Source organism: Prinia subflava, chromosome 4 (assembly GCF_021018805.1).
Source record: "Prinia subflava isolate CZ2003 ecotype Zambia chromosome 4, Cam_Psub_1.2, whole genome shotgun sequence".
Taxonomy (NCBI): Eukaryota; Metazoa; Chordata; class Aves; order Passeriformes; family Cisticolidae; genus Prinia; species Prinia subflava.
In genome coordinates, this window is record NC_086250.1 from 32,345,889 (window position 1) to 32,358,841 (window position 12,953).

The window sequence follows — 12,953 nt, forward strand, 5'->3', positions numbered from 1 at the left end:
AAAAAAAAAAAAAAAAAAAAAAAAAAAAAAAAAAAAAAAAAAAATTGCAAACCCCCGGGTTCTTTGTATAAGCGTAATTCAACAAATGAATAAGTTAGCAATAAAGAAAACCCGACCCTGAGCTATTAAAAAACGTGTTTTTTATAACTTCTTAATTTTGTGAAATCACCATTTGTTATTATCCACATAAAATGCTCTTACCTGCCTTATTGTTAAAGAGCTATCAATTGCATCTCAGTCAGAAGTAATTTTACATCTGTATCTATCTAGGTATTTGCCTTATTTTATGCTTTACAAAATAAAATTTTTAAAAAGTGCTATATAAGTAGCAATCAATCAACTAAGAAAAGGTTACTAACTCCAAACGAATAAACGCTAGTTAAGTACTAACTTGGCAGCTGGTTAGGTACTAACCTGTTGTGTCAGCATTTGTCACCAAAATGACTGGAGCAAGTGCTGATAAAGGACAATTCACTTATCTAAATGACCTGTAAATAACAGTGTAGCTCATAGTGTCATTAATTTCAACTCCCAGCCTTTGTAAGGGTGGTCAGTCTGGGAAGTTAGACAATATTTTCACTAAAAATCTCTTTGGAAATCCAGTCCCCGTTCATTTGGCATCAGTGAACTTAATGAATATCTGTCCAATAGGTATTTTATTGCTAACAAACCTTCAGCACAACTTGGCACCAGAAGGCACCAGAATGTAGCCAAGGGCACGTGGTCAGCACTTTTCTGTCCATCATCTACCTTGAAAACCACGAAAGCAGTTCTCCACAAGACCCAACCCTACTTTACTGTATGTATACTGTCACTTGCAGGCCATACCCGTCTCCTTCCCTACATTTCGCATATTTTTCTGACTTTGTGTGAGAAGAGAGGTGTCCCATTCCTATTGACCCACATCTACATCCGTGACCAGCTGACATCCTAACCTCTTATCTATGTAGATATAGATATATGAAAGTATATACATATGTATATATGAAAGTGTATATGAATGTATAGATACACATTTCTCACACAGGCTCCAAGAACTGCAGTGGCTGACACAGATTAATATTCAAACACAGCTATTTCACAACTGCTATAATAGTTAATTAGCTTTTCACTTACGACTGCAGAAGGAAATAAACAAAACATTAAAACCCCGAGTTGCTGGGGGTGGATGATTTATTTCTTTGGTTTTTTTGTTCAGCTAGTACAGCTAAGGACAAACTGTTTGGAACTCAAATGTAACATCAGGCAATTCAATCTTTTATAATAATATAATTAAGAGTCTTATTCCTGCTTTTTTGGGGCCATGTGGTAATAGCTACTTTTCATATGTATTTTTTGACAAAAGAAAAGCATATTAAGATTGCACAGTATCCCAGAATATTAGTCTGGCTTCCATGAATGCTAATACAAGGAACTGCAGTATGTATCATGGAAAGACTGTACCTTCACAAACATACATTGCCATTATCATAAGAATCCAAAATTAAAATCAAAGAGATATTAATCCAATACATTCCTCATAGTGCTTTTAACAACTGTAATGGAAGACCAAGAGACAGTTTCGTAGCCATGTGTCTGAGGCCAGATTTGGATGTCATCTGTGGCAAGCTTTTAAAAATGTAAACACTATGTACAGTGGACACTCCTTTAATGATGCATGTTTGAATAATAGGATTATTAGTAATTAAAGATAATGATTTACTAAGTCAAAATGCAACACCTACTCATCCCGCACCAAAGCAAAGTCTGTGCGATACATTGGCTATTTACATATCTGTTAAAACACAAAATGCCTTTGAGCAATTGTCTCTTAGGTCAGCATGGGTACTGTGTCTGAAGAAGGTAAATCTCCCCTTTATGCAGTGAGAAACATTTCCTCACATTTTAGTCATTCAGGTGTGGGTGATCTGACATTAGCACCTCGTTAACATGCAGACTATGCCTTTTGGCGAGCTTTTTTTGTTTGTTTGTTTTTTCTTTTTTTCCTGTTGCTGCAGGTGTTTTTCCCCATGGCGCGGTTGAAACAACAGGGGATTTAAAGAACCACTGAGCACACCTCCAGGTACGTTGCACAGAAAAAGACAGTCCAGGGTTCTGTTCAGAAGAGCTCGCAGAAAGCTTTTCAATTTGCTTTGGCGAGGAACACCCATAAACCGTTCAACGCACAAATGCACCTTGCTGTTTTCTTCTTTGTTTCAAATGAATGCTTTTCTACATTCCTGAGTCTCAAGCTTCATACACACAAGGAAGATTTTTTTTTAAAAGAGCTCATTCATACGCAGTCCCTCCTCCTTCATGTTAAATGATCTTCAGGGAACAGAAAAAAAAGGGTCGAGGAGATGATGCTAGCAAGCCTGGAAGAAGTCTCAAGCACTGCTAAGGCAGTAGCGCATCCAGAAACGCAGTTTCAGAGTTCTGTGATGTAAATTATGCTGAATTGTCACTGACTCACTGCCACTCCAATATCAGAACAGATTAACAGAGAAAGTTACTTTTAAGAATGTGTTCTTGTCCTACATGGGAATTACTGCATCAGGGGGTAAGTGTGGAGGGGACAAAGAAAAGTAGGAAAAACCCCAAAAAACCAAACCAAAACAAAATAAAAACAAAACAAAACAAAAAAACCAAAACAAAACAAAAAAAAAGAGCAAACTAAAATAAAATCCCCAAAAGACAGAAAACCTCCACAAAACTTGCAGAGTAGAGCTTGAAAAGTTCATGTCATAAATATCCACCACGTGTATCATCTGTGTTTACCTCTGACCTTACCTTACGTACCCTAAGACATGACTATGAACACCAAGGCATGTTGGTTGCTTCATCTTATTTCTGAATGCAAGAAAGTCTTTCTGCTAGTTTGAATAGAAGTTGCACCTTGCACGTTTTTCTGTATTTGGTCAGACATATTGTACTTTGAACACTGTGATTCTGAGAAAAATGCGTTGGGTACAATAAGACCTCATCTTATTACGCATTGCAGTGTTATATAATGAAAACAGCAACCAGTTTTGGCATATTTTATACCTTAATTTATGTTAGGTTTATCACTTAACTTATGTAGACTAAGCATATTATGAACCTAAAAGAATTGTCAGTGAATATTGTCACTCCAATTTATAATTTAGTAAACTGTACATTAAAAAGCTGCCATTTATCTTTGCAAAATAAAAGGCCTCAAAAATGTTGCCAAACCATTTTATTTAGGCTGGGAGATATTTCTCATTCAGAAACACCCTGAAAACAAAGAGATTAGGTATGATAGTTTTTACACAGATATTTTTTTCGATATAGATGTCGATAGAGATATAGATGATACAGATAAAAAGAAGCATAAAATCTGAAATATGCCGTATTTACAGCTTTGGTGACGTGAAGTATATGAAGTATACTATAGACAAATTGAGGGGACAATCTGTAAGAAGTGTTAAGCTATGAACCTCTTGATTTTGTATTTTGATTTCTAGTTAATACTTGTAACAGTGGCTACACCCACTGCCAGGTGTAGCAGCAGACATTTTGAAATAACAAAGCTTTTCCTACAAAACTTATAACATTTATTTTAAAATCAAAATCACAAAAGCTCCAATATTTGTTGGTGACATTTAAAAGTCATTATGTTGAAGATCCTGAAATCAAGCTGAACACTAATTTTGTACATTTAGGTAGGATACATAGGTAAGATAAACATCTAGTGACATTTTATACCCTGTTGACAACCACAGCATTTCTATAGTCAGGTTAGGCAACCTGGCCATAATTCCCCAGAAAGGCAAAGAAATCTTTTCTCAGATAGGGTGCACTGACTTTCCAAAAGCAAAGTGATAATAAGAACAGGACAGTGGTTCCAACAACTAAAATTATTCACTGGAGGTTTTCCATAAGACTAGCCATCTTTTTATCTGAAAATGAATGCAAGTATTCACAAAAATGGAGATAAATGTTTTTAACCCATAGTTAAGATATGTACATTAGCATAAAAAGCACTTTACAAAATAATATCACATGCTAATTTAAGTACATTTTAAAAGCAGCCACAATGCAAGAATTTATGTTCTTTACTGACTGAAGTTTTAAGCCCCATTACCTTTTCCACCTCTCTCTCCATCTGCAGGGGATTGCGGCTTATGGAAACAGACAAGGAAATACCAAAGACAGCCTTTTTCTAGATCCAGTTAGCAACTTATACCCCCAAAGTCGAAAGTATTAAAATAATGTCAGGCTTTGAAATCACAGAACATTTTCTGTCCTGTATGCTGATAGACAAAGCATTGACCAGAAGTAATGACTTAGATACTCATGAACAGTTGAAACAGTATTTCTTTTTCTCTAAATTTCCTTGAACCACAAAACATTTACACATGAGTCTGAAGGAGCCTGTCTATGTGAAACAATTAAGTTGGGTTAACAGTGACATATAGATCTAATTTTACATTATCCCAGAACAAAATGAGAACCTTTTTTTGTTTGTTTTTTAATCCTCTAGGAAACAGAAGTACTTGAAAACATAAACCCATAACAGGTTGCTTTCTCATACTATGGCAATAATTTATGATGAAAGATCTAGAGGACTACTCATATTCCTAATAAAAGAAAGTGCATGCTCATCATTTGTATACTGGTTCAGTAAAATATTCTACACAGACTTTTTAAAGAATGGCTGCTATAGCTCACAATACACTTTGCAAGCATGTATTTTGTTTTTATTTTATTTTTATTTTCTCGTGAGAAAACAAGAATTCAGTGTTTCAATATGTGACATACATCACACGAATATGAACCCTTATTACTTTGGACTTCTCATCCAGTTCTTATAAGTAAGCCTAAACTTAGTCACTGTACAATGACCTTGTAGAATTAATCAGTTCTGCATCCTATACCATATGAACATATAAGCAATTGAAAACACAAACTATGATAACTTACTGACAGGTATAAAATACTTTGACCAAAAAATCCCACAAAACCCAAACCACTGTAACCATGTATAATAAAATAAGTCAAAAGTATTTAACTGAAAGTGGTTTATTGCTAATAAATGAAAATCCAACAATTGATATTCAGATGCTTAAAAATAAACAGCTTTTCACATGCTCTCCATGTTTGATTAAATCAACTAGTTAAATTATCTCCAATATTCAGCTAATATTTTTAGGCTTTTGCCTTTTTTTGCCTGCTCCCCATCCTCCACTTAGCTGCACTGCATGGTCTCGAAATGATATCCGTTCTCTATGAGATGGACCCAAACATGATTTTTCTGGAGTAGAGATATTCTTTTCTAAAGAACAAAACAGACATGAAATTAAAAACCAACCAACCAAAACTCCCTAAATTTCAGTGTATCATATTCTTTTCAAGACAATAATAATTCTAGGTCTAATTTGACAGCACACAATTTTTATAGTTATATATTTAAAAGCAATACAGGTATTTTCACAAGGTAGTACTTAAAAAAAATAAACTCCTTATCCAAAAAGACAGTAAAATTCCTAAACAAAATTATAATATTTTCAGATGTGTCATTATCTGTCCATTTCAAACTTAAACACTTACAGAGATACTCAATGTTTTTCAAACACAGAAACTCATCCTTCAAGTGGATGAAGAATTAGTTCAGAAGATATACTTAACTAACAAGTTTTTGTGGTTATATTAGACCAAATAAAAGAGAGATTTCTTTTGTTCAAAGCCCATGAATACCTAAACTTAGATGCTGGATGGTGCCACAGAAAAATTTAAGAACACACAGGAATATGTGAAACAATCACTTTCATTATCATGCATACAGGTGCTTGAGAAATTTACCAATAGTTTCTAAAAAACTCTTCAGAAAATTATTTAAATAAAATAACCAGTAGGCATGACCAAAGATATAATATTCATTTAACATAAATGAAGACTTTACATCTGATAATATCTTTCTTTGACATCTGTAAGAAAGAAAACATCTGTGGAAGACAACCCAAAATTTGCAAGAGAATGATATGATGTTCACAATACAGCAGTTGATGTCTGCGAGTATATATATATATAAAATTAACGTTAGCTTATCAAATAATATTTTATGAACAACTTTTTGCCACTTACCAAAGGAAAATATTATTACCTACATAGTTTCAGTACCTTTGATATTTTTAATTTTTAGTACTTCTCAATAGAAAAATTAAATTTCTCACAATACATAGTGACAAAAAAGTAGAACACTATTCTGTGTACCAATATATAAAACATAGCAATAAATTTCAAAGAGTAAGAGTTTCTTTTCTCATGGATGTTTTCCTGTAGCCTCTTAGATCTAAATATCAGGAGGTTTTCCCAGCCTAAAGTTCCCTTTCTTATGAATTCTTAAATTATTGCAAATATGTGTTACTAAACAGTTCTCTCTTTTGGCAACCAAGAGCTTTCAAGTATTTTTAACATTATCTCCATTCATCTTCTTATGGCTCTGCAGATATAGTCAACTGTTTTTTTCCTAAAATATAGAATTTACTCTAGATGTATCTCCTAAAGATTTAAAATTCTGATATTTTGCCTTTACAGAATTCCCAGTTTTCTTGCTTTGGATTATTTTATTTAACACCTCAAATGGTAGCAGATCTCTCTAGTACAGAAAGGCTTTTGTTAAAGAGCAAAAAAAAATGTAATGAAATAGTAAACTTTCCATTAATTATTTTGCCTGGGAACCATAGCAAATTCACTGAAGACTGAAACCATCAAATTAATATATTAAGTGGTTAATTAGTGAAACTTCAAAATAAATCTAACATGGTAGTAATATTTTTTAAATTGCATGTCTTTAATTTAAAGAAATATTTTATGAAATTGAAAACATCATTAAACAACAAAAATAAGACTGATTTTTTTTAAAGAAAAACAAAAAGGAAATAGCTATTGCATATTTAAAGTGGAAAACAAAACTGGGGCTAATTTATGCTCTTTTTGTGCACTCATCTTCAACATAGTATCCACAATATAGGTAAAGAAGACATACCTGCTTTTATTTTCTATATTTTTACAAAATATACATTTTAGTACATTATTTTTAAAACAGAATGAAAAAAGATGTTAGAAAGAGCCTATCAATAATCAATTTGAAAACTAGTCTAGTAGTGATAGAGTCAATATAGGAAGACAGTCAGTCAATCTAATCCCATCTGCCTGATCTGGATTATTTCTGGACTAACAACCTCACATGTTTATGAACCTATGTGCACTGCTAAATAGTATTTTCATGATAGATTTCAGTAATTGGTACATGTAGGGGTTCTGCCTCTCCACTTGAAATTATATACACTGCATTGGAAGGAATATATTGTCCTTACATGAGTATGAAATATGTATTATTATTCCATTAACAAATCCAAAGACTTGCTGTAGGCAAATTTAACAAATCAGGGGCTCTCCCAAAGTCTGACAGTCATGGGTCTCTCTTATTTTTTAATCTAGTCTCATTAGGCTTCATAGCATCTGCTTTAAATTTTATTGTACAGTTGTGACCTAGACAAACTGAACTAAAGCATAGACTAACTCTGTATTCTTTCTTTCCACCCTTTACACAGTTGTCAGCACTGTTCAGCCAAAGAAAAGAAATCCATTGTAGCGAATGATCAACCAATTTGGAAGGAAATACCTACAGAGGGGTTTGTTGTAAATCACTGTAAACCATCCCCTTTGTGTGTCCCATCTTTCCATCCTTGAAATGGGCATAATTATGTTTGCACTTCTGACATAGCACTTTTGATATCTACTAAATAAGAGAAGGGTATTATGATCAACTCTGCTGTTCCAGTTATTAGTCTAACTGGAATGATGAAAGACAAAGCTGGCATGGAGAACCAACAGTCTACTCCCTGAAGAAGATTTCTCAAGCACAGATAAATCACACCAGCATAGTGAGTTTGCTTACTCCTATTCATATCACAGCTATTTCTCAGTGGCTATTGTAACTGCTAGTGGCTGAAATACTATTTATGATTGAAAAATTGTGTCCTAAAGCAAAGAAACCTCATTTATAATGAAGGTATTAGTGAAATATGACTCTATTTCTCCTAGAGTTTAATTCAAGATCAAACAGAAAGATTAATGAAAGAATAGAATCATAGATTCATGAAGATTGGAAAGTACCTCTGAGATCATGGAGTGCAATCATTAACTCAGCACTGCTAAGTCCACCACTAAACCATGCCTCTAAGCATCACATCCACATGTTTTTGAACATTTTCAGGGATTGTGATTCTACTACTTCTATGGTCAGCCTGTTCTAATGCTTGACGACCTCTTCAGTGAAATTTTTTTCCTAATATCTAATCCAATAATCATAATCCAATAATGAATGGAATGTGTTGCAAATATAGGACTTACCTGATTGATCGTATGATCACATATATGCCCACAAATAGCTATGCTTACTTTTACTTCAAGTCTTTTGCTATTCCAGTGAAAATCTAGGTATGAGTATTTCACATTTGCTCAAGTAAGAGCAGCTTTGTACTTAAGTGTAATATAAGCATCTAGGCAGAATTTTGTAAGAAGTAAAAAAAAAAAAAGCATATAAACCAAAAACCTCATTTATTTTGTTGTCAATACCTGTGTTTACAACAGGTTTTCAAATTTTGATTTTCAAACAAGCAATTTTTTTTTCTTCAGAAATATTCAATAAAGACATCTGCATTAGGAAATGGTTAGAATTTTGTCAAGATCTAGGGAATGAGTCTGGTAAGGGATGACAATGGCACTTTGAATTAATAGACTGAACCTAGAAATGTTCCTTAAAAACACAGTCTTGTTAAAAAAAAAAAAAAAGGAAAAAAAAAAAGCCACAAACCAGAAAACAAACCAAACTTTCCAAAAATCTCAAAAACATATCAAAATGCATCTTTATTATATTTTTTGTTATATTTATTAATTTGGGTTTTTTTTTGAGGGACCTTACATATTTCTCTTACAGCATTATTAGTGATATGAACAGTTTTAACAGCATGCTTGGATTTCCAATATCTCTATTTTCCCCTACACTGTCATGTGTCCTGCAAATGAATGGTTCACATACTAGCATATGAATGAATCAAATTATTATCATCAGAATTTCTCAATTGGTGAAATAAAGGTGACATTTACAGTCATATTTTGCTATAAGGAGGCAAATATTTACTATGCACACATACGCACACAGGTATACACATGTGCATTTACGATTTAGGAATAGTTATAAGCATAATTCCAATACTTTTATTTCATGTTTCATTAAAATGTTCTTTAAGTGTATTTGTAGTGGGCCTTGCCCAAAGGCAACAACACAAAAATTAACACTGTTTCAAGATATTATCTTTAGTATCTTTACTAAATAGGATTAGGTATATATTAAATGTAAACTAACATGTTTACTAAGTGTAAATTAGAAAATTACATTTGGTTTACTATATACAGTACTGATATTTTTGACAACAACTATTATTATTATTGCCATTACTTGTACTAGAATTAAATAGAACCTGGCAAGTATATTAAGTATAATTTAACATGGTACATGGTTATTCTAATACTCACTGATGTGGGAACAAATCTTAGCCAAGAAAAGCAATTTAATTTCTCCTATACTAAAGCAGGCTTTGGAAGACAGGCTCTAACACTTATTTACTGTACATTCACTTACTTGTAACAATTTAATATATGAAGCTCCAGTACAGTCTGAGAGACTTTCAGATGACTGTATATATCAAAAAACTATTTTGAGTATGTGCTGAAAGCTTGTCTTGGAGTAATGTCAGTAATGTCACATGCTTCTATTTCTCAGCAGTCACTTTTTGGTTGTTTAATCTGTTTTCTGCTATCGATTTGTTCTGGTCTTTTTTTTGTTAAAGCCTGGGTCTTTTAACAAATGTCAAGGTTTATATATCCACTGTTTTGATAAGTAATGCAATATGTAAAATGCTTTGAATGAAATTCTTGGTGTCCAAGAAGAAAAGCTTTGTTAAAAAGGTTATGATAGAAATTTTGTGATGCATAGTAGACGTCATAGGACATTTATCGATCCACCTAACATTGTGTGTCTGGAGATATAATTTATTCCAAAGTCCTTACCATATTGTATTACTTAAAAGCAAATACAGCATAAGAAGGTATGGAGAAAAAAACCTCAACATTTTAATGGAAGTGACCAGAACGAATCCTTAGCAGCAAAGGATTTACATCAATTTAAACTCTGAAAATAAGGTAGGTTCAGCAGGTTTGTGGAAAAGGTAAATGCTACAATATCAGAAAAGTTAACTTTTTAAAAATGTTACTTACGGCTGTCTTGAAGTTGGATTTTTTTTAGTTGCATTGTTTGCTTAAAAACATTTATTGTGCTGCAATTTATATTATCTTTTTTAATTTCTAAATTGTATTTAGATAGCATTGAAAAGTCTGAGGATCAGTTTATATGAAATAATGCATGATAAAGATATATCTCTTTTTTGTAGGGAGATTTGAAGAAAGAATATACTCATGATTATTTTTTTTTTAAGTAAACAGAGAATTTTGTTTTTAAATCTGTATAACTTCATGGTGGGATTAGAGACTAGTTCTAAAATTTTATAGAAACAATGAACTTAAATTTCTTTGTTTATCAAACATTGATGCTCTTCTAACTTGATCATGCTGACAATTACATACTTGAACAATCTGAACTCAAAAATGTGACTCAGTCACATGGAGTTGAAAGAGATAACCATTTACATGAATATATTATAAACATTTATTAAGTACCATTCCACACAGTTAAAATAAATGTAACAAAAATAGTGCAAAAACATTCCTGTAAAATTCAACTCTTTTCTAACTACAAAAAAGACTTTCAGCACCACTGCTTATTAAAGCTCAAAATTTATTTTGTGTTTCAGCTTGCTATCTATTTCCCCAATTCTGACCATTTAGGATGAAATTGAATGTCTGCCTGAAATTTTCTGAAAGGTTGGTCACTTGTAAGAAAATTTGTAAAATATCTATATTGCCCTTTGCAGAGGAGACCTGAAACCAAGTAACAGAGCCTTCCTTGTAGGATATGTCCAAATTTGGATCAAGTATATACGAATTGAAGCTTTTCCATGACCAGAGAAGGAATTCTTGATCTTTTGGGCTATACTCATTAAAATACCAGTCAGTATGGAAACATGCTTTACCATGATATTACATGGAGCTAAGCAAGGCTGCTCCTAAAGATAATGTTGAAGATCATGCCAAGTCAGGGAACTTAAATGCCTGCTCATTTCATGCTGTCTGTGGCAGATGGAGAATAGTTACAGGAACCATGAAAAGGGTAAGAATCAAAACTCCTACAAGAAGACTGAGAGAAGAGGCAAAGGGATGCAACTAAAATCCAAGAGAGAAATGAGACTGACTCAGAATCAAGGTGAGAGAAACTAAAGCTAACTTGGTAAACAATTCTCTGCACAGCTGGCACAAGAAACTAGAATGACTCAACAAAGAGACTGACAAAGAGCAGGGAGAAAGACATGGGTCAGAAGAAAACTGTGAATTGGCAAAGGAGTTTTGTATAAGAATATAGAAGATGGATTACAGGGCACTAGATGGCTCCTAACTCTCAGAGTTAACATAATTAAAAGAAGTGAAGATACAAGTAATAATAAGAAAGATCACAAAGAGTAAATACACTAAGAGACTGGACTCAAGATCTGCCTAAACCAGGCCATACTTGGAGGAAGTCTAAAGTAGATGATGAATCTGAGGAACACTGTCAGGAATAATCTGGATTCAAAGAGAAACAGAGACTAAGAGGAAAAAAGTAATCAGGTCAGGATCTGTAGAAACAAACAGAAGACTTGATGGCATATGAGGGAAGGAAGAGTGGATGGGAGAGGAAGCTTATGGTGCAATAAGTTGGAGGACAGAAACAAGAACCATAGTAAAAGTAAGGATTACGAAACTCAGGTCTGGAAAAAACAGCAATGAAAAAGAGACAAATTAGAAGTAAAAAACCAAGGAAAGAAAAAGTGCGTTGGGAAAGAAGATTTTATAGATACATCTTTACCATTCAGTGCAACAACCTGAAGTAGCCCAATATAAATGACTGGACCTTTCAGTGCACTGACTTGAGAAATATTTTTGAATCTACTTAACAAACATTCCACAATAAAGGAAACATAAAACTGTTATTATTTACTCAAATCACAAGACAGAAATCCTTATCTTTGGTCTAATGGTTCCATGGTTCTAAGTGGATATCTAGGTGATATCTAAGCCAATATCCTGATATGGATTTTTTTTTAAGCTGGTCTCTCTTCAAAAAAACCCCACACTGAAGAACACCCAAACCCTAGTAGAAGAGTATGAGGCTGTAAAATTAAGCACTTAAAATTTAGAATATGCTTCTGTGTATCTGTTCTTGAATTAGTTTCATAATTGGAAACACAGATGATGAAATTACATGAGATTCTTTTTTCTCCCTAGCTTATTAAATTCAATGAAAGCAAGTTCTATATGCCTTTTAAAATCTACATTTAGGTATTTTTTTAATATGCAACCTCAAAGTGAATTAAGCAGCATCTTGTAAAATGTCATTCTGTAGTCTGTTCAAAAAGATTAGGTATATGTTGTTCGATAGTTAACCAATACATAGAAAAACATGTATGTATGAAAGAAATATGCACAAGAAACCCCTCGGTAAAATATGAGCAAATTCATAGAGAGCTTAAAAATGAGATACTTTATTACACAGAGAGAGTTTACAAATCCTAAATGAAAGACAGCAGTCCTTGAACTAGAATATATAGACAGTAGTGATGCAAAGAAGAAAGAAACAGGAAATCAGGAATTTTTTAAAGTGAAGTTGTACCATACACTGCTTACAACAAAGTTGAAGGGTTTCTAACAAGTCTCATTATGAAAGAAAGGGAGGCAAAAAAATCCGGGTGGGGGTTCCGTCAGAAGCAAAAAGAATTGAGTAAAATTTAAAAAGA

General features: G+C 33.0%; 1 protein-coding gene across 6 annotated transcripts in view; it reads right to left on the reverse strand.

Moving 5' to 3' along the window:
- The window catches only part of LRRIQ1 (leucine rich repeats and IQ motif containing 1), a 110,076-nt gene continuing 97,123 nt past the window's right edge, over window positions 1-12,953 (reverse strand). For all 6 annotated transcript variants that reach the window (XM_063396383.1, XM_063396384.1, XM_063396382.1 and 3 more), the window contains one exon: window positions 1-5,275. In XM_063396383.1, coding sequence (XP_063252453.1) covers window positions 5,136-5,275 — 140 coding nt within the window. In that variant the 3' untranslated portion in view covers window positions 1-5,135. The remainder of the gene's footprint in view (window positions 5,276-12,953) is intronic.